We start from the raw sequence: 26,828 nt of genomic DNA, 5'->3' as shown, positions 1-26,828 counted from the left end.
GCTACACCATTTTATATTCCTACCAGCAGTGTACAAGATCTGCTGTGTTTCTGCTGCTGCTTTCTTCAGGCTCTGTTACTCTGGCCTGGGCTGTAAGCAACCCTAGGCATTCCATGAGCCCTTGTGTCTTGTTAAATGGGAAAATTTCCAGTTTAATGACAACCACTTTCATTCTACAAGCATATGTATACAAGGCCTTATATTAGGCATTAGTGACAGGAAGTCAAGTAAGGACTTCTAGTCCTTTCTTCTCAAGGACTGCACAATCCTTATTGTAACTTCTTACTAGGAAATGCAGGGAGAGGGAAAAACCAGTGAAGGAAGGAGTACAGTTGACCCTTGAACAACGTGGGTTGGAACAGCACTGCTCCACTTACATGTGGATTTTTTTTTTTTTTCCAGTAAATACAGTATGACTGGATCTGCAGTTGGTTGTATTTGTGGATGTGGAACCATGGATATGGAAGAGGGAGGGCCAACAATGGGACTTGAACATCCACAGGTTTTAGTATCTGCAGCGGTCCTGTAAACAATCCCCCAAGAATACTGAGGGGCGACTGTAACCACTTAGACGTTTGTGAGTTTCCACAGTATTGATCCTAACTTTAGAATCTATGCAAAGGTTGAGTTGATTTTTGGAGATTCTGGGGTTTCCTTTTCTTGGCTTATCCTTTAAAAACAGTCAGTCATCCTTCTGTATTTGTGGGGTATCGGTTCCCAGGACTGAGGTATTCCCTCGTCCCTGGTTCCCGGGTATTCCCAAGGATACCAGAATTCACAGATGGCTCACGTCCCTCACATGAAATGACATAGTGAAATTGCCTTGCATATCCTGGATTCTGAGTCTGTGGATTCAACCAACCAACCAAATTAAACATACAGTTGGTTGAATCTGCAGATGCCGAACCAGCATACACAGAGAGAGGAGCACTGTCTTGCTGTTGTTGGGTTTTACCCTAGGTTACTGTTCGTTTCCTCCTTGCATATTTTCCCTGGGTAAGCTCACGTCTGTGGCTTCATCTGCCATCTATATGTTGAAAAAAAATGTTAGTCGCTCAGTTATGTCTGACTCTCTGCGACCCCACGGACTGGAGTCTGCCAGGCTCCTCTGTTCATGGGATTCTCCAGGTAAGTACACTGAAGTGGGTTGCCATTTCCTCCTCCAGGGGATCTTCCTGACCCGGGGATTGAACCCAGGCCACCTGCATTGCAGGCAGATTCTTTACTCTCTGGCTCCCAGGGAAGCGTGTCTGCCAGATTTGCTCGGATCTTTCTCCTAGGCTTCAGGTTTGTCTGTCCTTTGTGCATCATTATATGTTGTCCCAGACTTGCTCAGACTTTTCTCCTGGGCTCTCAGGTTTGCATCCTGATGGATCTCTGGGTAATCCCTAGACATCTCAAGCTAATTGTGTCTGAAACTTAGTTTCTCGTTTCCCTTCTCCCTGTTAAGCTCTTCCTACTTTTGAATTCACAGTTTGATTTGTTGGTGCTATCATGCAAGCTGTAAACTTTCCCCTTCTCCTTAACCCTGCATATCCTCTCAGTCACCAAGTTCTACCAATTTTATCTCCTAAATGTATATTTTTAACTACTTCTTAAATTCATAGGCCCGTTTTTCACTGCCTTACTTTGGATTTCATCATCTCTTCCCTGAGCTTTAGTCACAGCTTCATAACTAATCTTGTGTCTTGTCCATCAGGTTAATCTTCTATGCAGCTGCCTGAGCAGTCTCTCTGAAATGCTAATCTAATCAGCAACTTTGAACTCCATGTAGTTCTCATTGCTAACTACAAGTTCTGTTTGTTATTTTAGTGCCTTGTCTCTTTGACCTTTCTTCCAGCCGTTCAACTTGTCATCTTTGAGGATTCAGTTTAGACCAGGGAATAATAGCAATGATAATAGTAAACATTTGTATAGTACTTCCCATGGGCCAGGTGCTGCTATACACACGTTCAGTTCAGTTCAGTTCAGTTGCTCAGTCGTGTCCGACTCTTTGTGACCCCACGAACCGCAGCATGCCAGGCCTCCCTGTCCATCACCAACTCCTGGAGTTCACCCAAACCCATGTCCATTGAGTCAGTGATGCCATCCAACCATCTCATCCTCTGTCATCCCCTTTTCCTCCTGCCGTCAATGTTTCTTTTAGTCCTCACAACAATCCTATGAGATAGGCACCAAAATTGTTCCCGTTGGTAGATGAGGAAGTGAAGGCACAGACATTGTTAATTTCCCTAGGTCCCACAGTGGCTGAGTCCACATTTGAACCCAGGCAGTCTAGTCTGATGCTGTTAGTCTCTTACATGTACCTTTTCTCAACTTCGCGCGTTCCCTCCATTCCCACGACTCCAAAGATTAGTTATCCTCTCCCTGCTTCTGCCATGGCCTGTGCATTGTTGTTCAGTGACTAAGTGGTGTTGAGTCTTTGCGACCCTATGGACTGCAGCACACCAGGCTTCCTGTCCTTCACTATCTCCTGGAGTTTGCTCAAACTCATGTCCACCGAGTCAATGATGCTGTGCATGGCCTGATGTTCATCTGCAGTTCATAGGGCAGATCCAGAGCATATTTTATTTTGAAGAGTTTTGATCAAGAAGCCAGCATGATAGACTATTTAATTGCCAGCTCCCTCTCACGCCTATTCTTAAGGTGACTAAATTGGAAGTCATCACTTCTGTTATCGTGATCTTAGTCATTTCTATGAAGCCTATTTGAGTATCCAGTTTCATTTAGATATTGTTCCTTTGTGTTTCCGTGATACTTTGTTATATAGAATCCTCTAGTATTACTCTCATCCTTTATTGTGACCATTTACATACTTTTCTCCCTTGCTTGACTATAAGCCTCTTGGGGATAGGGACTATGCCTTACTACTTTATGCTCCTAATTTCCCAGCATGTAGTAGGTGTTCACTCTTGCTGAATTTCTTGAGTGAACAGGTAAATTTGACCCATATATAGATGAGTGAGGGAAGAGGATTAGGAGTGTGATGAAATGGACTTAAACTGGAAATTCAGGGCAGCATACAGTAGCTATTCAGAGCGAGGATTGTGAAGCCAGGCGACCTAGGTTTTATCTTGACTCTCCTCACACTAGTTATGGGACCTTGGGCAAGTCTGTGCCTGCAGTTTACTGATGTTGAAAACAAATAGTAATGGAATCCACCTCTAGTAGTTTTGACAGTGATATATGTGCTTGCTAAATAAGCAGCCTTCTAGAGTCCAGAGAATTGCTTTACTTAAACTATATCTTGTGAAACCCTTGCACCTTAGCTGTGTAATAGTGAAGCCAGGCCTGCCGCTCTTGTCCTCGAGCTTGATCCTTCTGGGGATGGTGGGGTTTTTTTTTGTATTTTTTAAAAGGTAATCTAAAAGGATATAAAAAATACCTGGCCAAATTAGTACAGTTTTATTAATAGCAGTAATTGTTGTGGTTCAGTCTCTCAGTTGTGTCCAACTTTTTGCGAACCCATGGACTGCAGCTTATCAGGTCTCCCTGTGCTTCACCAGCTCACGGATCTTGCCCAAACTCATGTCCATTGAGTCAGTGATGCCATCCAACCATCTCATCCTCTGTCGTTTCCTTCTTCTCCTGCCTTCAGTGTTTCCCAGCATCAGGGTCTTTTCTAAGGAGTCAACTCTTTGCATCAGGTGACCGAACTGTTGGAGCTTCAGCTTCAGCATCAGTCCTTCCAATGAATGTTCAGGGTTGATTTCCTTTAGAATTGACTGGTTTGATCTCCTACAGTAGTAACAGTTACCATTTATTGAAGTTTACCATTCAGATGAAAGTACAAAGCACCCTTCAAAGTCACAGAAAAATAGTTTGGGGATATCTGCTAGTATATTTTATGCTGTCCCTCGTTTATTAGGAGTTGAGTAAATGAATTTAGTAGTTGACAGCTTATTTTCCCTCCAGACAAATGTGGCTGAAACAGGAAAAGTCAATAATTTTGCATTTTGGATTTGAATAGAGTAAGTACCTGTTAGTATCCCTATGAGGTGGATGAATAGAACATAGATTATGGACATTTCACTGGTGAGGAAAGAGAGGCAGAGATGCCTAACTCACTTGAAGTCAATCCATAACTAGTCCTTGGGCAGGCAGTAACCTGGAATTCCAGATGTGTTTACTAACATGAACTCTTATAGTTCTAGGAACCAGTTTCCATACATAGTAACATTTTTTAAAAAAGATAGTGCTTACTCAAATTAGTCAGTTTGGTGTACCTTTGAGAGGGTTTGCTGCCAAAGCATTGATGCTATTAAAATCTTTGTCGAAAAAGGAATTCCTTGTACCTCTATCCTTAGAGTCTGAACCATGGCACAGCGATATACGGAAGATATGCAGTGAGGGAAAACAGCACAAAGCGAAAGCATACAAAACATTTTCCTTGAACTTTAGGTAAACTCCCAGTTACACCCTCCTCCTCTACTTTGTAACTGGATAGAATTTGAGAGCTGAAAAGGCCGTTTTTACAGTTCAGCCTCCCCACTGAACAGATGAAAATAATAGACTAATGTGTGAAACTGGCTTAAAGAGTTTTAAAGAAATAACTTGTCCAAGGCCATGTAATTAGGTCCCTGGTAATTAGGGAATTGGAATTCAGGTTTCCTGAGTAATGCTTACAATAAACTATGTTGCTTCCCTCAATTGATGATGTGGTTAACCTGAGAGCCAGGTAAGTGGAAACATAACGATTGAATTCTACTTGGTTAAGCAAACTGCAGATATTGAGGAGACAATAAAAGGAAAATAAATCCTAGACTGTAGCAGGAGACCTATCTACTGAACCAGCACCATGGATAAGGGGCCCTTTTTTTTTTTTTTTAAATCATGGTGCAACCCTTTGGGAACAAGAAAGATTTGTTTGTTTATTCCACACTGAGCCCTTACTGGGTGCCAGCCACTTTCTACTAGAAACTGGCAGCGCAGTGATGAATAAGACAGTCAGTGTGCATAAGGAGCTGAGAGTTTAGAAGAGAAAACCAACATGTAAACAGGTTATGATTATTTTTTAATTTATTGGCGGTGGTGGGTCTTTGTTGCTACACTCGGGCTTTCTCTAGTCGTAAGCAGAGGCTACCCTTCGTTGCAGGATGCAGGGCGTTTCATTGTGGTGGCTTCTCCTGCTGCAGAGCACAGGCTCTAAGCACGAGGGCTTCAGTAGCTGCCGCAGTGGTTGTGGCACACGGGCTTGGTTGCTCCATGGCATGTGGGATCTCCTTGGGCGGGGGATCGAACCAGTGTCCCTTGCATTGCAAGGTGGATTCTTAACCACTGGACCACAAGGGAAGCCCCAACAGATTATTATTTTTTTTAAAAATGTGATTGGTTCATTTGTTCATGCATTCATTCATTATTCCTTAATATAGTAGCCAGAGAGATACGTTTAGACTGTGAGCTAGATCGTATCACTGCTCACAGTCCTCTGGTGATTCTCCATTTTAACTGCATTAAGAGCAGAGTTCGTAGAATTGCCTGCAAGGCTCTACTTAGTTTGCCCAACTCTTCAGACTTTATCTTCTCCTACTTGCTCCCTTGCTGGACTAGTTGATCCTTCTTCAACAATGCCAGACATACTCACCCTGCTTGGCAGCACGCTTCCCTCAGAAATCCACATGGCTTGTTCTCTTATCTCCTTCAGGGGTTAACTCAAATGTCACCTTCTCTGTGAAGCATTCCTTGGCTACTTTATTTACGGTTGCAACCGTGGCTCCATCCACGTGGGATGCCCTGGCTCTCTGTGCATCTTTTCTCTGTAGCATTTCTCACTTATTGTGTAATTTAATTCTCTATTTTGTTTCTCACCTTCATTAGAATGTGAACTCCATGAGGGCAGGACTTTGTCTGCTTTGGTTTCTGCTGTACTCTGCATCTAGAACATGCCTGACACTCAGGAGGCATTCAGTAAATGTTGAATGAATAAATTCAACGAACAGCACCTCCAACTAACAGGTAGTGTGCTGGGTTAATTATTTGGTAGAAGTAGTGACGAAGTGTAGTGCAGTGGGACCATGTGGGAGGAGCCTGCCTGGTCTGTGGGATTCTTTAGGGAGGTTTCCTTGGAGAACTGACCGTTGAGCTGGATTTAGAAGAATGAATAGGAGGAGGGCAGGTGAAGTATAGGCAGTCTTCAGATCAAGTTATAAGTTTGGAGGAAAGCAACTTATCTTTCTTGGAGTAATTCAAGCTTTGGTCCTCCTTGGGGTAGGATAAAATTTCAGAAACCAGAAACTAGGAGTTGTACTTCTTTCTGTACCTTCAAAGGTGTGAGCATAGATTTTAGTAGCAAAGTTGTATATATATATTAGTATAGTATTAGTATATGTATTAGTCTTGGTATTACTGAAACCATTCTGAGGGGGTTAGGGATTACTACAGATTTAGTGGCTTCAAACAACATGTCAATGTAAACCTTCTCAACGTCAGCATTATTAATATTGACATTTGCGGAGGTATAATACTTTGTTGAGGGTACTGTCCTGGGCATTGTGTGATGTTTAGCAGCATACTTGGCATCTACCTACTAGATGCTAATAGCACCCACCCCCAGTGTGACAACCAGAAATGTCCGTAGATCTTTGCTCTGAGGAGCAAAATTGCCTTCCAGTTGAGAACCACCACATTAGAACCACTGCATTACAGTTGGTGAGAGTCCAGGGATTTCTATCTTCAGTAACTACAAGTGATTGAGGGAGAGAGATTTATACCTTAATAGAGTAACCACATTTCTGAATCTAGAATTGAATCAGAGACTTCCTTAAACATGATATTCACATAGCTAACTGTATTGAAGGTAGAAATAAAGTGTTTTCAAAACAGTTTGGACCCTGGAGATTGGAGAAGGGTTCATACAAGATTAAATATTTGAGTTGGACTTAGAAGAAAGTTTGTATGGGAAGATAAGGGCACATCTCACACAAAGGAAGTATCATTACTGAAGGCAGGACTGTGTTCAGAATAGTCCTGGGAGTTGCATGCTAGGAAGAAAGGGCAGATGAATGAAACTGGGTTGTAAAGAGCCTTAAATGCTGTATGTGAAGGTAAAGGGGTTTAGGATGTTTTCCTGCCCTATATATTTTCATTTCTATTGTTGCATAACAAATTACCACAAACTTAGCAGCTTAAAACAACACAAATTTATTGTCTCTCAGTGTGTCAGGAGTCATGGCTTCAGCTGGGTTTCCTCATTTTTCCTTTTCCTTTTTTTTGGCCATACCAGGCAGTTGTGAGATTTCAGTTCCCTGATGAGGGATTGAACCTGAGTTCTCAGCAGTAGAATCATGGAGTCCTAACCTGTGGATCACCAGGGAGTTCCCTCAGCTGGGGTTTCTGCTGAGAATCTCAAAGGGATGAAATTAACTTGTCAGTGAATTCCAGCATAAGGTCCTCATTTCCTTGTTACCCTTGGCTGCGAGCACTCTCAGCCCCTAGAGGCTGCTCTCAGATTCTTGCCTTGCCTATTTCCATAACGTGGCTGTTTGCTTTTTCAGTGCTGGCAGGGAAATCTCCAAATTCAAATCTCTGTCCTCAGTTGCTTAGTGTGAAGTCTTAGCTAACAGAAAGTACTCAAGGGAATGACTCTTCCATCACCTATGTGGTACTTTGTTGGCTGGAAGCAAGTCAGGTTCCACTCAGACTCAAGGGGAGCGAATAACACAAAGGCCTAGATATCAAGAGAAGAATTTCTGGAGCCATCTTAAAATTGTGACTGCCAGGTGCAATTTCAGCTCCACGAAAGCAGTGGTCAAGTCTTTTCAAAGTTTTTGCTCAACGTTGTATTTCTGATGCCTGGCATATAGTAAGTGCTTAATAAATATTTGTTGAATGAATGACATCAATGAAGGAATATTTGGTAGTGGTTGAATGTTACTTATGGTTTCAGTTCTTATATTGGTAATTTTGTATTGAGAAGCAGTCTAGTTTCTTTGGCATTATTCATTTCTTTTGGTAAAATTGTAAATAATTTTTACCTGGAATCTTTTTTTTCTTAAATCTGGAATAAAACCTAAAATTGTTTGTTTATTATCACAAGTGTCAATCCAGTCTCTTATCTCAGAGAGACAACACTCATTGGAAAAATAATTGAGGGCTACATTGCACCAAACTAGCAGATTCCTTGTAACAGCCAGAAACGTTGGCAGCTTTGGAGTTTTGGAGGTGGTGGGTGGGTAGGTTGTCTGAAGTTTCACAGCTATTGCTAATAACAATAATTTCAAATAACTAATAAACAGATTTCAAAAACTCTTTGAAAATACTGATTGTTTTATAATAGCTTTATTATAATAGAAATTTTTGTCTAACTTGTGCTTAGAACTTCATGTATAGATTGGTGTTATTATTAATTACGGTTGTTCTTCATACTTGTCATAGGAAACATTTTGAGCAAAATTTAGATCTTGAATTACCCGTTGATAAAGGACCATTTTATCTTCAGACAATCAGATATTTCTGACACCAGAGTCTGTGTTCAAAATGAGATGTTGAGAATCTCAATATGTGCCAGTTGGTCCTAGAAGCTATAAAGTAAGCATGGCACGTCTTCCAGGGCTATCTGTTTTAGTGATTACATTCAAAGGTAAAATATTTTTTTCTCTGAAGACATACAGGTGCAGTATATTATAGGCTAGAATGGAAAATATGAATGAACTTTAAAAATAAATTTCTTACAGCATGTTGCTTTAGGTGGCTCCCTCTAGGTTCTCTCTTACCTTGATTTATGGTTACTCTCCTCTGCCCTTCAGGTGTATCCGTGGACAAGTTTGAGAGGCACAGTACTGTACCAGGCTCCTTTTACCTGGATCTTGGCAGATGGTAAGGTTCAGAGACATTTCAGGTGGATGTTAGTGGTACAAGGAAAGGAAAATCCAGGGTCAGGGTCCCTTCGTCCACAGGAGATACTTGATAGGAGAGGAGACCTGGTGTCCTGGTAGGTTGGTGAGGGTCTCACTGTTCCCACATGACCTCAGGCACTCATGGTGGGGGTAGTATCAGAGTAGCTGGGATGACTGACAGCTGAGCCTCTCTGCATTTGGTCTTTTATCCTGAACCTCTTCTTGTGATTCACATGGTCCAAAGAAGGCTGCAGTGGAAACTGCAGAGTCTCCTAAGACCGAGATTCAGAAATCCCCCATTAACTACATTCTGTTGGTCAAAGCAAATGATAAGTGAGCCCATTGACAGAAGGAGCTGAAAAGACTCAAAAATCTACTCTGTGACCTTGGGCAAGTTGCTTAATGCCTTTACGCCTTAATTTTTTTTATAATCTATGAAATGAGGATAATATTAATACTTACCTCCTGGGTGGTAGTAAGGATGAACTGTGTGATTACTTGAAAAGTACAGGTGAGAGTGAGAAGCTCAGTAATTGTCATCTATTACTGTTCTCCTTATGTTTTTGCCTAATAAAAGCCTTAAATCCCACCTTCATCCTTCCTGAAGCCTTCTGTAACCTTCTTGTCTCTTGGAAAACATACTGTCTTGGTGTCTTATTTGCTGGTTAGCATATTGCCTTATGTTACTGTTACGTGTGTGCACAACATGGCTCATGTGCGGAAGCTTGCAAGCCTCTGGAGGGTGCAGGTCAGTGTTCATATGATTTTTTGTATGAGTCCCAGTGCCTAGTTCCCATGATGTTTAGTGAATGAATACCATATTACTCAGAAGAAGATACAAGCATTTCTTTTCTGTTGTTGTAATTTAGTAAGTACTTTTAGTCAAAGTGTAGATATAAAAATGTGAAGGGAAAAATTAAACTCTCCAGTTGTCAGGTCTCACTGTTTACTGTTTAATTAAATTAGGCATATTCACATGGGGAAGATTTTAATCTCCTGAGGAGGGGAAAGGCTCAACTTTGTTCTTCTAAAAAAAAGTAAGTGAAGATTTAATTTAGATTTAAATCGGAGAGAGTTGGAAAAAGATATAAAATCAATAAAGTACATTTGTTTTAATGGTCATTTCACTTATTTTAGAATTTCAGGACTTATGAATTCTGAACTTTAACAAGATGAAAGAATTTTGAAATCTTAGTAAAAAGCAGGGTCTGTCAGTTTTTATAAAAGGAAAACTTTGTACCTAATAAAAAGCCTTTTGTTTTTCTAACTTGTGATCATTTCTGGTTGTGGAAAATATATGTGAGTGCCTCTATACCATTCCTAAGGAATCTTGTGTAGGAATTAGATTCAGCTTGCCTGATGGTAATAGCATGAAGTCGGGGTACAGTGTGGAAAGGTTAAAAAAAAAATCTCGCATCTGCTGTTACATGTTGTTAACTCCCTCAGCAGACGTTAAATCATTTCAAGTACAATAATAGTGTGGGAGGTAAATTAACTAACCATTAACAATCTTATAAATACACAATTAACATGCCAACATTTATATGACACATTGATGGGGCAGCAGTAATTTTTGATTGGGAGTTTGCAGACCTTCGAGAAGCCTCAGGCTGTTGCTCATTCAGACAAGTTTTCACAGATTGCAGGTGAGGGGGTTGTGAAGTCTGTCTGGTAGAGGGAAGTGAATGTGCAGTGTTTTGAAAGTTCAGGAACAGGAATTTCCCTTCAACCGTTGGCTGGATGTGAGCATTTTAAGTCACATTGCTATCTCAGGTCCTTAGGCAGTGAAGAAGTATAAGGGGGACTCATTTGCTTCTGCTGGGGCTATTTAAAGAGACAGAATATTTTATTTGTGGATTTTATAGCTGAGGTTGCTTGAATTTCTGGGGATTTTCTAAAAAATACTCACACCTAACTGGGGATTTAAAGTAGAACCCTTCTCTGTGGTTTCAGGTCAACAAGTAGATGATCTCTGGAGTTCATTTTGTGTGTAAAATGTTATGATTTTTAGTTTCAAACGGTCATTACGTGTGCTCCATACAAATCATGGTTGCATTACTGGAGGGAAGGCTAAGGGTCTAGTCTACTGCATAACACATTTACTGTCTTACATCTTTCATGAGGACCCATGAGAGAAATTTCTCTCAGGCCCTGAACTCAACAACAGGATTTTTAAAAATCACGTTTATTGTAGCTGTTGTAGTTTTTGTTCCTCTTTGTTTTGAGAGGCTACAGGGTGGTTTAAATCCCAAGCTCTTGGATTTGATTCTCGGTTCTGATTTTTCAGTTTTGATTCTTAGTTCTTTGGTGATTAGGTTATTTCATGTGGTGATTAGGTTATTTCATGTAGCATAACTTCCTCAGAATTCCCCTGTGTTTTAACATGTCTTAGAATATTTAAGGCTGAGTAACTGTCCATTGTATGTATGTACCACATTTTGTTCATCTATTCTCTGCCATGTGTTTTAAATTACTGTGTAGTATTCTGTTGTATGTATGTGTCATGGCATATACACTGTTAAAGGATGTTTAGGTTACTTTCAGATTTTCAGTATTACAGTCCTGAGATAAATATTTTTGCAGTTGCTTCCTTAGAGCAAAACCTAGAAGTGGTGTTGTCCAAAGCGTACTCCTGTTTTACACTTTGATAGATACTACCAGACTACGCTTTTCAGTTCAGTTCAGTCGCTCAGTCATGTCTGACTCTTTGCGACCTCATGAATTGCAGCACGCCCGGCCTCCCTGTCCATCACCAACTCCTGGAGTTCACTCAGACTCACGTCCAACGAGTCAGTGATGCCATCCAGCCATCTCATCCTCTGTCGTCCCCTTCTCCTCCTGCCCCCAATCCCTCCCAGCATCAGAGTCTTTTCCAATGAGTCAACTCTTCGCATGAGGTGGCTAAAGTACTGGAGTTTCAGCTTTAGCATCATTCCTTCCAAAGAAAACCCAGGGCTGATCTCCTTCAGAATGGACTGGTTGCAGTCCAGGGGACTCTCAAGAGTCTTCTCCAACACCACAGTTCAAAAGCATCAATTCTTCAGCGCTCAGCTTTCTTCACAGTCCAACTCTCACATCCATACATGACCACTGGAAAAACCATAGCCTTGACTAGACGGACCTTTGTTGGCAAAGTAATGTCTCTGCTTTTCAATATGCTATCTAGGTTGGTCATAACTTTTCTTCCAAGGAGTAAGCGTCTTTTAATTTCATGGCTGCAGTCACCATCTGCAGTGATTTTGGAGCCCCCCAAAATAAAGTCTGACACTGTTTCCACTGTTTCTCCATCTATTTCCCATGAAATGATGGGACCAGATGCCATGATCTTCGTTTTCTGAATGTTGAGCTTTAAGCCAACTTTTTCACTCTCCACTTTCACTTTCATCAAGAGGCTTTTTAGTTCCTCTTCACTTTCTGCCATATAGATGCTACCAAACTACCCCTTTAAAAACCTCAATTTTCATTCCTTCTGATAGTACATGCAAGTGCCCATTTCTCTGAACTCCTGCCAACATTTTTTTTAAAATTAATTTACTTTTTATTTTTGGCTGTACTGGATCTTCACTGCTTTTCTCTAGTTGCAGCGAATCCAGAGGCTGCTCTTGATTGCAGTGCACGAGCTTCTTGTTGCAGTGCCTTCTCGTTGCGGAGCGTGGGCTCTAGGCGCACGGGCTTCAGTAGCAGCTGTTGCAGCATGTGGGTTTAGCGGTTGCCATGGAGGGGTTCTAGGGTGCGTGGGCTTTAGTAATTGTGCTCATGGGCCCTAAAGCTTCAGTAGGCATCACTTGTGGGCTCTAGTACACAGGCTTAGTTGTCCCACAGCATGTGGCATCTTCCCAGACCAGGGATTGAACCTGTGTCCCCTGTGTTGGCAGGCGATTCCTGTCCATTGTACCACCAGGAAGTCCCAACATTTGGTTTTAAAGATCTTTGATCTCTGCACAACTGATCCAAGAAAAGAACTTGCTTTTCTGGAATACCTTTGTCTTAGAATTCAAATCGACCTTCAAATGATAATTTGCCACTCTTCAAATGATTTAAAACATATTCTTTTGGTTCTGGAAAGTATTTTTGGAATAATTTGATAGTATCCCAAGGTGACAGTTTTGAAGGTACATTGTAGAGACGTTCTCATGCCTGTATTAATTTTTTTTAAGCAGTTCTTTCTTTATAATCATACACATGACATGCTCATATATAATTTATCTCTGAAACAAAATTATGTAGTCCTTGAAAGTCAGGCAGCAACATTTATTGAATTCCTGCTGTGTGTAAACTGCTTTGTTGCCAGAAAGGATATGGTTTTATGGCCCCTGACCTTGTGGAACTTTCAGTCTAAATCCTCAAGTACATGTCATAGGTGGTGGAAAGCATGCTTTTCGGGATAGTCCTGTCAGAGTTCCCTGTCAGAACTGGAACTGAATAAATATTTGTTGAATGATACATATAGATTCCGCATTGTAGAAAGTCATAGTGTATACTAATAGAGAAGATATCTGCTCATGTTACGGTGTTTTGGGGGCCTCTGTTCTGTTAGGATAGTTAGGGAGTTGGTATGTGCCTTCAGAAGTGTTTGCCCACAACTCTTCTCCAAAAGAGGTGATGGAACAGATTCATCTTCCTGAAAAAGGTCCTATTGAAGATACTCCAGTGTACTTTTGCTGCTTTGTGCTTGGGCTTTTTGCCAGTACATGCATGCATGCTCAGTCGTGTCTGACTCTTTGTGACCCCATGGACTGTGGGCCTCCAGGCTCTAGGCAAGAATACTGGAATAGGTTGCCATTTCCTACTCTGGGGGATCTTCTCAACCCAGGGGTTGAACCTACGTCTCCTGTGACTCATGCATCAGCAGGAGGATTCTTTACCACTGGGCCACCTGGGAAGCCCTTTTGGTGTCAGAATACCCATTAAATGTGTGGCTTCTCACTGAAGCCCTTTGTTTTTACGGGGGCGAACTAGTCAATATGAAGTTAAAAACACCTGCCCCTGTGCTGGTGCCTTGTTGCCTTACTTTCATGGGGAAGATGCTTACCATGATTGCTACAAAGATGAAGTGTTCTTGATCTGTGATTCTGTGGTTCTATTAACAAATATTGTCATAACTGATTCTATGGTTATATACCTCTCTTTGTTGTTACATAAGAAGTTCTTATTTTTACAAGTGAAACTTAAATGCTCCCCTTTATTTCTGTAATTTTTTCTGATTATTACACTTAAAGTCGTGGGCTGACATTAATGTTTCTGAGACTAAGTGTCTCAGAAATTTGACACTTAGAAGAATCCCATGATTCTTAGGAGATTTACTATTAGGAGTAATATTTACATATTAGGAGATATACTAGGTCTATATTAGAGTATAAACTTTTTGACTCAGCCTTACCTTATCTTTGCATTTCCCATTAGCTTCTGTGTAAAATAAGTACTTAGTGCATATTTAAGGGAAAAAATGAAGATGAATGTATTTCACTTGATTAGAGATGCTCCTTAGTTAAACTTCCTCTCAGTGTCTTTAAGATCCACCAAGTGATGTTAATAGAATGATATGTTGCCAGATAGAAAATGTTAAAATTTCAGTCAGCTGAAGTAATTTATTAACTATATTTCCCATGTTCCATTTCTAGAAGAAACAAATGACAAAATCATGGTGTTCTAGGTCCTTCTAAGAATATATATCTGCCAGGACTGTTCCCAGAACATATTCAGTCTGGCTTTCACATTCCTTGCACTTCCTAACTGGTTTAGAGGAGCAGAAAGGTTTAAAGGACTCCAATGACCTGCAGAGTCCTGTTACAAAGGAGACACACTTATTTTACCTGCTGTGTGCTTACGAGAAAAGGATAAATTGTTGACATATTTTAGTTCATGTTCAACAAGAATTGAACATTGAAATTGGTAATGATATTTTTATCATCATCATTATTAAGAGCAGCTAATTTTTAGTTATGTACCAGTTATTCTTTTAAGCATTTTACCCACATAATCTTCTGTATATCCTTTCATCCCCACATCATCTCCATTTTATAAATGAGAGAAAACAGGCTCAGTGAGGTTAAAGTTACTTTGACCAGGCTCACGTGGCTAACAAGCGATAGGGCCAGGATCTGAACCCAGTTCTGCCGTAAGCCCTTAGGTTCCTAACTACTATCCTGTAATGTCTTCCTTGCTGAGTGTTTCCGTTTAACTGAGGAGGTACCGTTTTGTTCCCAGAATAAACATCATTACAGTTTTAACAGGATTCAGGAAGCAGTTCTTATAATTAGGTTTCTAAAATAAGAAATTAATCTGGTAGCAGACAAGTTTGATTAATAAGTTTTATTTTAAAAGCACAATACTATCTTGAATCAGAAGGAAGGAAAATGTATGTACTGAACAAAATTAGTTTGATGGTACGTTTTTGTAAAATTCCTGGTAACTCAGAAAGCATGTCTGCGCCCTTTCAGACATTTCGCAACTATGACAGGAGAGGGGAATATAAACCGAAGAAATACAGTTTCATACTTTAGCACATCATTTGAGGAAAACACAGCTTGTTCCCCCATGACCTTATAAAGTAATGAGAAGACTACATGGGAATGAAGGGAGAAAGAAAGGAAAATTTATTGTTTTAACAGTAGTTATGTGCTTTGAGTGGGCTGACTAAGGAGTTACTGTTATTTGTTTCGTAAAAGAGCAAGCCATCTTCTCTGATACCATGGAGATCTCATTGACTAGAGCAGTAGCCCCTAGTGCTTATAAGGATTTCCTTTCAGCTTAGACTTAATCCTTTTAAGCTCCTAGCTACAGGGATAAATGTTGATTTTCAAGGTAGCATTTTTACCACATTGAATTTGTTTGAAAAATGATTCAGTCATTCTCTGCCTTATTCTTAAATGTTGCTGTGTGCATCATGTTTCTAGGTAGTTGAGCCCGTGAAACAATATGAAGAGGAGAAAATAGCCTTTTAAGGAAATTGGCCCACAGAAAGGATGGCCTTCTTGGACAATCCAACTATCATTCTAGCTCATATTCGACAGTCACATGTGACCAGTGATGACACAGGAATGTGTGAGATGGTTCTCATTGATCATGATGTTGACCTAGAGAAGATTCATCCTCCTTCAATGCCTGGAGACAGTGGGTCAGAAATTCAGGGAAGCAATGGTGAGACTCAGGGCTATGTGTACGCCCAGTCGGTCGATATTACCTCAAGTTGGGACTTTGGTATTAGAAGACGCTCAAATACAGGTAAACATTGCCTTTTAGTCCTGTCTTCTGAGCTTTAAATCAGTAAACAGTCTTATATAGTAATTCATAATGTTGGAATAGGTTTAATGGGAAAAGTTACTCTGTATTGATAGGAACATGAGTGTATTACACCAATAGTCTAAGGCATATCTCCATCTCTGCGACTGAATGGTGAGAGTCTCTGGAATGACGCTGTTAGAAGGAAGCAGACAGAGGAGGAGTAGGTGAAAAAGTTGACTATGAGAGGAATGTTGGAGATTCTGTTCTAAAAAGTCACCATGTAGACAGGGAAGTGGACTGTCTTGAGGAACCTTACCAGAGCAACACTGTCACCAGTAGGCAGGGTTCAGGTTACATGATATGGAGAGCTGGCCAGACGGAGTGCTGCTGCCTGAGACGTTCTCGCCCTTGGAGGAATCGTACTGGGTGGCGGATTGGAGGGAGACAGCCGACTGTTAAGGCTGCTTTTAGTCGGAATTCCTACTTGGGAGGTGAGATGAGAAAAGGTGCCCCTGTTTTTGATACATTATTTAGTTGATCTCTCTACCCTTTGGTATTCGTGGCCTGAAAATGCTCAGTTTTAGCATATGTATATTTAGTCATTAGCTTTTAAAAATTCATTCCCCTTTTCCAGCTTATGTTTTTGGGGAGCATTTCAAGGAGTATGTGATGAAGTCCTTCACATAGATCAACTATTTAGACTATATAATGTAGTTGTTTTAATATGATGGTATTCTATGAGATAATTTTTAAATTTAGATAATCAGAAAATATAATCTAATCAGTGGCAGTAACCTGCTAACTTCCAGGAAAAGTAATGTAGGATATATAGTAGAACCCTGAAAATATTTGCGTGTTTATTTTCATAGTCCATATCTAAGATGATGTGAGGGAGTACTGCTGGTAGAACAGGATACAGTTTACACTACAAAGCATGTTAAGGTTTTGGTTCAGAATTCAGCGTTCTGTGAGATCTGTCAATACAAAGAATAATTTGCTCTTGTGATGAAAATAATTAATAGCATTTCCCAGTATCCAAAGGAACTTTAAACAAAACAGGATTCGAGTGAAGGTTTGAATATAATTTTGAACCATTGATTCGCAGTTCTCTAGTTGAAACTGACTTCCTTGCAAGTTATTGAGATATCTTTTATGACAGGCTGAATGTATTTAGTAGGAGAATGCTGCTAAATTGAGAGCTTTATGATTATAATACTTTGGCTGTGCCCTTCAGATTTATTAATTGCAGTTGAATGTATTTTGCTTCTGTGGAATTGGGTTCGATCGAGTGACACTGTCAGAATGTTTTTGCCAGCATAGTTTAATTTCAGCAAGATGAGTTTCCGTGTTTCACTGCCACAATGCTAAGGCAGGCAGGTAAGACTTCTACCTTGAAAGTGGTTGAAAGAAAACTTTATTTTATTTATTTATTTTTATTAGCATTGGGCCAGGATAGGAAGTTGAAGATGAGCAAGAGGAACCTAATTTGAAGAGGTGGCATAAGCTGTGACTTTCTTTTCCATTGTAGTCTCCACGTGCTGGACAGTATTGTATGCTGGACAGTATTTCTTCAAAAGATCCAGTTAACTGACTTTTGAAGGTTGAGCAGCCTATCGTAGTGTAATCACAAATGCCTAATTTTAGGTGATGCTTTTGTTTTTGTTGTTGGAATTTCTTAAGCTAGCACTTAGATGCTAATAATTAATTAAGATTGTGGGGTATTCAAGTGACCAAGGAATTTACTTTTTAATCCTTTCAGCATATCTTAAAATTTTGTATAAGAAAAATTATTCTTTTTAAGATTTGACTAATGTTACAAAGATACAAATCATTTATTTTACTACCTATAAACTGTTTCAGCCCACTGAAGAAAAGCTATGCTAATTTATATAGCTTTGACATTTTATAATTTTCATGATTTTTAGATAAAGGATTTTATATTTAAAACTTTAATAGTCTAGTCTGAGTTCATTTATCTTTAATTTTTGAAACGGGTAGAGTAATTCATAACAGTAATTTTATTCCTGTAATGTAATATTCACTTCAGTTCATTTGTGCATTAAAATTCCTTTAAGACCGTTATTAATGATTTATATAATGAAATGTCATATTAATCACAGAAGTTTTCACATTTTATTATTCTCTTCCATGTTAATACTATCTTTATGATCTCTATTAATGTTTTATATCCTCTAATTTCAATTATAAATCAAGAATATTTTCATGTTTTTGTTGGTATTTGCTTTTCAGGGGTGCCACCTTTAAAATTTTATGACTTTTTCCCTACATATGCAATATAAAACATCTTTATTCATATAAAGGTAGTTAATTATGTCTTTGTTTATAGTAAACTTTCATTGACAAACTTATAGTTATAATATTTCTTTTCAAGCTCAAAGATTAGAACGACTCCGAAAAGAGAGACAAAACCAGATCAAATGCAAAAATATTCAGTGGAAAGAAAGAAATTCTAAGCAATCAGGTAAATCAAAATAATTTTAATTGTTAATTTGAGATTTATATCTTTAGTTTATATTATTATGTAAGAGCTTTTATTTTTAATTCATCCTTTTAAATACCGTAGGCTGCTACCTCTTGTGTTTTGAGCTTTGAACTCTTTCACTTGCGTGCCTTGGCCCTCCAAAGCTGTGTGTTCTTTAGGTCTTGTCTTTTTGGCTAGTCTTCGTTCTGGGGGACAGGAATTCATGAGTGCAGGGCACATTTTGTAGAAACTGTTGTGCTGGTACCTTATTCTTAGAGCCAAGGTGTACCTGTGGTTTGGATGGGCCTTGAGATTATAGATTCCTCCTGGCAATTCTAACCTAGACTTTCCCTTGCATTAGTGACCCCAGTAACAACCTTTTTTGCTTATATGCTGATTCTTTTCCTTTAGCTTACAAACCATTATGTTGCTGGTATCAGCATTTCCAGAATGTGTTCGTGTGGTATGTATATTAAAAAGCTGACCATTGATGTATTTTCAAAACTTCAAGAAGAGAAGACTTTTTAAAAAATTATAAAATTGAATGCTATTAAAATATTTTCTAATGTTTTATCATGTTTCCTTGACTGTTCTCTTTTTTCTCTCCTTTCAAATAAGTGTCCGCAGTCTATCTTTTAATCTTCTTCATACCTCGTGTTACTACCCTGGCGTATAATATGTGACCAGTCAATTTTTGTTGACTGACTCCTTTGCTACACAATATTTATGAAGCTAATAATATTCATGATTATCACAGTAATAGCAGCACCTACCTAGTGCTGTGGTAAGTACCTTATGTGCATTACTTCCAGTGAATGCTTCTATAAGGTGTAAGTTTCATTGCCGTTGTTAACAAGTGAAAAAGAAGGTCACAGGGACAACTTGCAGAATTTACAAGGCTAGGAAGTGGTGGTGCAGTAGAGTCATGTTTTGTATCTAGCACTGTCTATCTCAAGCCCAGTCTCTTTCTGCTAAACCACATCACATAAAGTGGTTATTGCTTTCTCCTACTATGATTGTAAACCCAGGAGTGTTCATTGGGTATTATTTTCTTCATGATTGCTTGTAAGTGATGACTGTGTAGAACCAGAAATCTCATCTACTTCTTTCTCCTTATATCTCACTTCTGTGACTTCCTGTAATTCTCCTTGAATGTCATTTTAGTTTTGCCCTTGATATTTTTAAAATCTCTCCAGAGTGGCCTTTTCTGTTGATCTAGTTAATACTTCTCTCTGTTGTATTTAGCACAAACTGGGAAATCTTTCTATCATTTATCTTTTCTACTTTCTGCAAAATTTTTGTGTATCTTAAGTGTTTTTCCTATTTATTGCTTCTTAATGAGTTCAGAGCCAGTTTATAAGCCCAGCTCTCCAGTTACCCTTTGCTTTGCCATCTTTACTTCCATATCTTATAACAGTCATTAAAAAATAAATTAATAGAGGAGTAGAGCATCTCAAATAACAGCATTGACACCTTTCATAATGTGAGAAATAACTTCTTCAACCTAAACTTTGATGCATTTAATAATCTAATAATTAGAGATACATCTAATAAATTTTAATACATCCATCACCCACTCCTTAAAGTCAAATCCTCTCTACCTTTTGTTCAGTGCTTCACAGAATGTGCTGGAGGCAAATAAACAGTCCCCTGTTTGCTTTCATTTTAACCACACTGTCCATTTCTCTCTCCCTTAGTTTCTTTCTTATTTCTGTCTCAGAGATTTCAATAATTGACCCTGAGATCTTAATTCTGGAAAGGCTCTTTAAAGTGCCTGCCCATGCTTTGAAATGTTGACCTTGATTCTGACCAGACCAGTAGCCTGCCTGGTGGTTATTCCTCATCAATGTACAGAGGAACGCCTTTGAATTTTCTGTTAAGCTGGGTTCCATCGTTACCACAGACTTACACCCAGGTATCCTGAAATGGTTAGAAAAGTGGAGTCCTCAGTCCACTAAACATCTCCCTGGCAAACGGAGCAGCCATTCTGTTTTCACACATCTCTCAAACTCATACTCTTTTGGCAAGGAATGCTGTGACCAAATCATTTTTATTTTAATTGGGAATTTTGGCTAAGTTATCATGCATTTGCTCACTCTTTTTATGCTAATTACATTTTGTTCAAAATCCTTTCATCTGCTTTTCCTTATCTTTGTTTTACCTCATTCCCCACTAGAAGAATCATCATTGTGAATGTGATGATCTCCCCTGCAGTGTTCTTTTCCCATAATTATTCTGTCTGCGTCCGGTCCATTCTTTAAGATACTGCCTAAATGCAGCCTTTCCACAGGAGTTGGAAAGGATCCTAGAAGCCATCTGGTCCGTACCTCGAAGTTCTTCATAAACATACTGACGCGTGTGCCACAAGACCATGTGATAAACGTAATACCTTATTGTAAGATCCTTTTAGTGTTTCTGTAACTAAAACTGCGTGGATAAATTTGAGGCCAATGTCATTGGAAGACAGTGTTGTCAGGAATAATGTCAAATCAAGGACTAGTATTTTTAATTTTATTGTTTTAAAATGGTGTTTTATATTACTTACAAAATTAGTTAATATTCTTATGCATTGAGTCATTTAACAAGTATTTCTTCCACAGCTTCTGTGTGCATAGTAATTCACCACTCGGTGCTTTGGGGAATACATGATTCCCGTCCTCAAAAAGTTTGAAGTCTAGTGGAATTCAAGGCTACATGTCAGGTTAAATAATAGCTTAAAATAATAATGTACTTTATATCAGTTACTTATGAATATTCCTGGTTTTCTTTATATGACTTCTGTTATATAGCAACAGTTCCCAGGTGCAGTGGCTATAAAAGTCAGAAATGCATCCAAAAGTGTTATCATGACATCTGTATGCATTTCTGGGCCCTGTCTGTGGAATTCCTGATTTAGTAGATAGAGATTGGGGTCCACAAATCTGTATTTTTCAGAAGCTCACTGGGTGAATCTAATGGGTAACCAGCTCTGAGCACCACTGGATTATATGCCACCCACTAAGTTGACTTCATGCAGGTAGAACAAATTAGTTGTTAATATTTCTATACTTGTTACTTATTTCTATACTTGTTAATATTTCTATACAAGTGGTAAGTAACTTGTAACCTGGGCATTCTGACTGCGGAGACTGTAGTCTGTCTACTCTGTCCCCTTCTCTCCCATACTGCAGGCAGAAAGGAGCTGCTCCGGGCACTTTGGGTATTGAAGGGCCTTTGATGTTCCCTTGCACCTTTCCTTCTCTCTCTGTCAGCTGCAGGTAGGGTTCAGGAAAGTTGCCAAAGCTTCTATATTAAAAAAAAAACAAACACCTTCCAGTGGCCAATAACGAAAAGAAAGTGAAGTTAAAGTTGAAGAGCGACGTGAGATCGAGTAATTCAGGAAGTATAGCTGTGCCTTATGAATGGCTTAGAACCAGGAGGAAGGGCTCTGGGACGTTTCCCAGTCTTATGCTTTTTTTGTGCTCATCTGATCTCTCCTTCCTCCTCCTGTTCTGCTCCCTTTCCCCACAACTACTTTGTCTGCTTGTTTGATCCAGAGTTATTCATTCAACAAGTATTTATTTAGCTCCTACAGTACACAGGAAGAAATAGAGAAAAACAATAGAATGGGACAGACTAGAGATCTCTTCAAGAAAATTAGAGATACCAAGGGAACATTTCATGAAAGGATGGGCACAATAAAGAACAGAAATGGTATGGACCTAACAGATGCAGAAGATATTAAGAAAAGGTGGCAAGAATACTCAGAAGAACTATACAAAAAAGATCTTCATGATCCAGATAATCACAATGGCATGATCACTCACCTAGAGCCAGACATCCTGGAATGTGAGGTCTAGTGGGCCTTAGGAAGCATCACTACAAACAAAGCTAGTACAAGTGATGGAATTCCAGTTGAGCTATTTCAAATCCTAAAAGATGATGCTGTGAAAGTGCTGCATTCAATATGCCAGCAAATTTGGAAAACTCAGCAGTGGCCACAGGACTGGAAAAGGTCAGTTTTCATTCCAGTCCAAAGAAAGGCAATGCCAAAGAATGCTCAAATTATTACACAATTGCACTCATCTCACACGCTAGCAAAGTAATGCTCAAAAGTGTCCAAGCCAGGCTTCAACAGTACGTGAACTGTGAACAGCCAGGTGTTCAAGCTGAATTTAGAAAAACCAGAGGAACCAGAGATCAAATTGCCAACATCTGCTGGATCATCAAAAAGGCAAGAAAGTTCCAGAAAAACATCTGCTTTATTGACTATGCCAAAGCCTTTAACTGTGTGGATCACCACAAACTGTGGAAAATTCTTAAAGAGATGGGAATATCAGACCACCTGACCTGCCTCCTGAGAAATCTGTATGCAGGTCAGGAAGCATACTGGACCTGTATGCAGGTCCAGTCAGAAGTGGACATGGAACAACAGATTGGTTCCAAATAGGAAAAGGAGTACGTCAAGGCTGTATATTGTCACCCTGCTTATTTAACTTATATGCAGAGTACATCATGAGAAATGCTGGGCTGGAGGAAGCACAAGCTGGAATCAACATTGTTGGGAGAAATGTCAATAATCTCAGATATGCAGATGACACCACCCTTATGGCAGAAAGTGAAGAAGAACTAAAAAGTCTCTTGATGGAAGTGAAAGAGAAGAGTGAAAAAGTTGGATTAAAGCTCAACATTTAGAAAACTAAGATCATGGCATCCGATCCCCTCACTTCATGGCAAATAGATGGAGAAACAGTGGCTGACTTTATTTTTCTGGGCTCCAATATCACTGCAGATGGTGATTGCAGCCATGAAATTAAAAGACGCTTACTCCTTGGAAGGAAAGTTATGGCAACCCACTCCAGTACTCTTGCCTGGAGAATCCCATGGAGGGAAGAGCCTGGTAGGCTACAGTCCATGGGGTCGCAAAGAGTCAGACACGACTGAGCTACTTCACTTTCTAAATAGCATATTAAAAAGCAGAGACATTACTTTGTCAACAAAGGTCCGTCTAGTCAAGGCTTTTCCAGTAGTCATGTATGGATGTGAGAGTTGGAGTATAAAGAAAGCTGAGCGCTGAAGAATTGATGCTGTTGAATTGTGGTGTTGGAGAAGACTCTTGAGAGTCCCTTGGACTGCAAGGAGATCCAACCAGTCCATCCTAAAGGAAATCAGTCCTGGGTGTTCATTGGAAGGACTGATGTTAAAGCTGAAACTCCAGTACTTTGGCCACCTGATGCGAAGAGCTGACTGATTTGAAAAGACCCTGATGTTGGGAAAGATTGAGGGCAGGAGGAGAAGGGGACGACAAAGGATGAGATGGTTAGATGGCATAACTGACTCAATGGACATGAGTTTGGGTAAACTCCGGGAGTTGATTATGGACAGGGAAGCCTGGCGTGCTGCAGTTCATGGGGTTGCAAAGAGTCGGACACGACTGAGCAACTGAACTGAACTGAACTGATTGTGGGAAGGATTGAAGGCAGGAGGAGAAGGGGACGACAGAGGATGAGATGGTTGAATGGCATCACCAACTCAATGGACGTGAATTTGAATAGACTCTGGGAGTTGGTGATGGACAGGGAGGCCTGGCGTGCTGCAGTCCATGGGATCGCAAAGAGTTGGACATGACTGAGCAACTGAACAGTTATGCACTGTTATAGGCCTGAAAGGTACAGCAGTAAACAGGAGGCAAAATCTCTCCTCCGATGGAGCTTGTGGGGGAGAAAGAGTTAACAGACACAGTATGTCGGATGTCAGAATGGGATAAGTGGCACAGAGAAAAATATTACCTAGCTCAGGGGGATAAGGAGTGCTGCTGCTGCTGCTGCTGCTGCTGCTAAGTTGCTTCAATCGTGTCCGACTCTGTGCGACCCCATAGACGGCAGCCCACCAGGCCCCACCGTCCCTGGGACTCTCCAGACAAGAACACTGGAGTGGGTTGCCATTTCCTCCTCCAATGCATGAAAGTGAAAAGTGAAAGTGAAGTCACTCAGTCGTGTCCGACTCTTAGCGACCCCGTGGACTGCAGCCCACCAGGCTCCTCTGTCCATGGGATTTTCCAGGCAAGAGTACTGGAGTGGGGTGCCATTGCCTTCTCCAAGGAGTGCTAGGCAGGGGATTTTGCTGTTTTATATAGGGTAATCAGGGAAGGCCACATGAGGAAGGTGATGGTTGAGCAGAGATCTGAAGGGAGTAAGGGAGTGAGCCAGGCAGGTAATGGGAGATGAGTGTTCTAAGATGAGGGATCAGCAAGTACAAAGGTCCTGGGTTGGAAGTGAGACTGATGTACTGGTGGAAAAGCAAGGAAGGATACCTGTTGGTTAGAGCACAGTGAGAAGGGGAAGTGGGGTCGGAGAAGCAAGCCATGGGAGACTGATCACAGATGGTCCTGTAAGGACCTGGGTGAGGTGATTTGATCAGAGTACTGATATGATATGTGACTTAGTTTCTTTTTCCTAGCTTAAATTTCCTTTAAAACAACTATTTATTATAAGAAATTTCAGACACAGAAACAAAGAAGAACTTTTTCAAACATATACAAAACGAGAGAGAATGGTGTCATGAACCCCCATGCGCATCGCCCAGCTTCAGCAGTTTTAGTAGTCTATGTCTTGTCTCATGTCACTTGTATGTTCACCTACCCTTTCCTCCCAGATTATTTTTAAGCAAATCCTTGCTGTCGTATAAATGCATACTTAAATACTTATATGTTTTTTTATGTGTACTTAAACTGCACTACCACTATTCTAAAAATGAGCAGGAATTCTTTACAGTTATCAAATATTTCCTTGTTTCAAACCCCCCTCCCCCCATTTAGTTTGTTCAGGTCTAGATCTAAGGTCCACAGATTACTTTTGGGTAACATGTCTCATTTCCTTTTTAATCTACAGATTTGGATTCTTTTCCAGCTTTTTATTCTGTAGTTTGTTTGTTAAAGAAACTGGGTCTTTTGTCCCATAGAATTTTCTGCATTCTGGCTTTTGCTAATCATATCCCCACAATCTCATTTAATATGTTCCTCTGTCCTCTTTATTTCCTATAAACTGGTGGTTGGATCTGGAAAATTACTCAGATTGAAGTTTGGTTTTTGGTAAGAATACTATGTTCATACTGATCTGTATTTTCTATTGCATCATTTTAGTAAACATGGAATGTCTTCTTGGTTCTTTTTATTTGTGATAAGATTGATGGTAGAATCAGGTATTGTCCATTCATTATTAAATTACTCCCATCAGCCTCTCGTCTGCTGATTTTAGTGGCCATTGATGAGCATCACTAGATTCATTATCATTGCACACGTGCTCAGTTGTGTCCGACTTTTTGTGACTCTGTGGACTGTAGCCTGCCTGGCTCCTCTTGTCCGTGGGATTCTTCGGGCAAGAATACTGGAGTGTGTTGCCATTTCCTTCTCCAGGAAATCTTCCCAACCCAGAGATCAAACCCAGGTCTCCTGCATTGGGAGGCAGATTCTTTACCTCTGAGCCACTTGGGAAGTCCAGATTCTTTCATTCAGTTCAGTTCATTTGCTCAGTCACGTCTAACTCTTTGCAACTCCATGGACTGCAGCACGCCAGCTTCCCTGTCTATCACCAACTCCTGGAGCTTGCTCAAACTCATGTCCATTGAGTTGGTGATGCCATCCAACCATCTCATCCTCTGTTATCCTCTTCTCCTCCTGCCTTCAGTCTTTCCCAGCATCAGGGTCTTCTGAAATGAGTCAGTTCTTTGCATCAGGTTGCGAAAGTATTGGGAGTTTCAGCTTCAGCATCAGTCCTTCCAGTAAATATTCAGGACTGATCTCCTTTAGGATGGACTGGTTGGATCTCCTTGCTGTCCCAGGGACTCTCAAGAGTCTTCTCCAGCACCACAGTTCAAAAGCAGCAATTCTGGCGCTCAGCTTTGTTTAGTTGTGAAATAGTGATTTCTGATTTTATCAGTCTTTCTTCATTTATTAACAAGTTTTATATAAAGAACTTTCCCCTATCTATTATTTGGCCACCCACTATACAGTTCCTACAAGAAAGGTAGGATAAATGCTTGATTCTTTCCCTTTGTTAGTAGTTTTCAGAATGAAGAGTTTATTCCTTAGCGTCCTGTATAGGTGACCAATGAGGGTTTTTTCCCTTTGTATCATTATCCACTCATGGGCTTTAAGCATAAATTATATTTTTCTATTCATTGCAGTTATTCTTTTTTATGCTAATCTTGTCCTTTTGTATAGTGAGTCCCTTCACATTTGCTTCTAACTTCTTTGACACTGTTCCAGTAATCTGTCATAGCTTCCTTGCTTTCTTGTATAACAAGATGTT

General features: G+C 40.0%; 1 protein-coding gene across 13 annotated transcripts in view; it reads left to right on the top strand.

Annotated features, from left to right (window-relative positions):
• The window catches only part of MAPKAP1 (MAPK associated protein 1), a 232,872-nt gene that overhangs the window by 13,047 nt on the left and 192,997 nt on the right, over positions 1-26,828 (top strand). For 5 of the 13 annotated variants that reach the window (XM_005213146.5, XM_005213140.5, XM_024998824.2 and 2 more), the window contains 3 exons: positions 8,745-8,814; positions 15,731-16,058; positions 18,451-18,540. The exons of 1 other annotated variant lie outside the window; for it this stretch is intronic. In XM_005213146.5, the coding sequence (XP_005213203.1) occupies positions 15,800-16,058; positions 18,451-18,540 (349 nt within the window). In that variant the 5' untranslated portion in view covers positions 8,745-8,814; positions 15,731-15,799. The remainder of the gene's footprint in view (positions 1-8,744; positions 8,815-15,730; positions 16,059-18,450; positions 18,541-26,828) is intronic. 7 more of the 13 variants (XM_024998825.2, XM_059891327.1, XM_010810348.4 and 4 more) reach the window with 3 other exon arrangements.

Source organism: Bos taurus, chromosome 11 (genome assembly GCF_002263795.3).
Source record: "Bos taurus isolate L1 Dominette 01449 registration number 42190680 breed Hereford chromosome 11, ARS-UCD2.0, whole genome shotgun sequence".
NCBI lineage: Eukaryota > Metazoa > Chordata > Mammalia > Artiodactyla > Bovidae > Bos > Bos taurus.
This window is presented reverse-complemented; position numbering and strand designations above follow the sequence as displayed.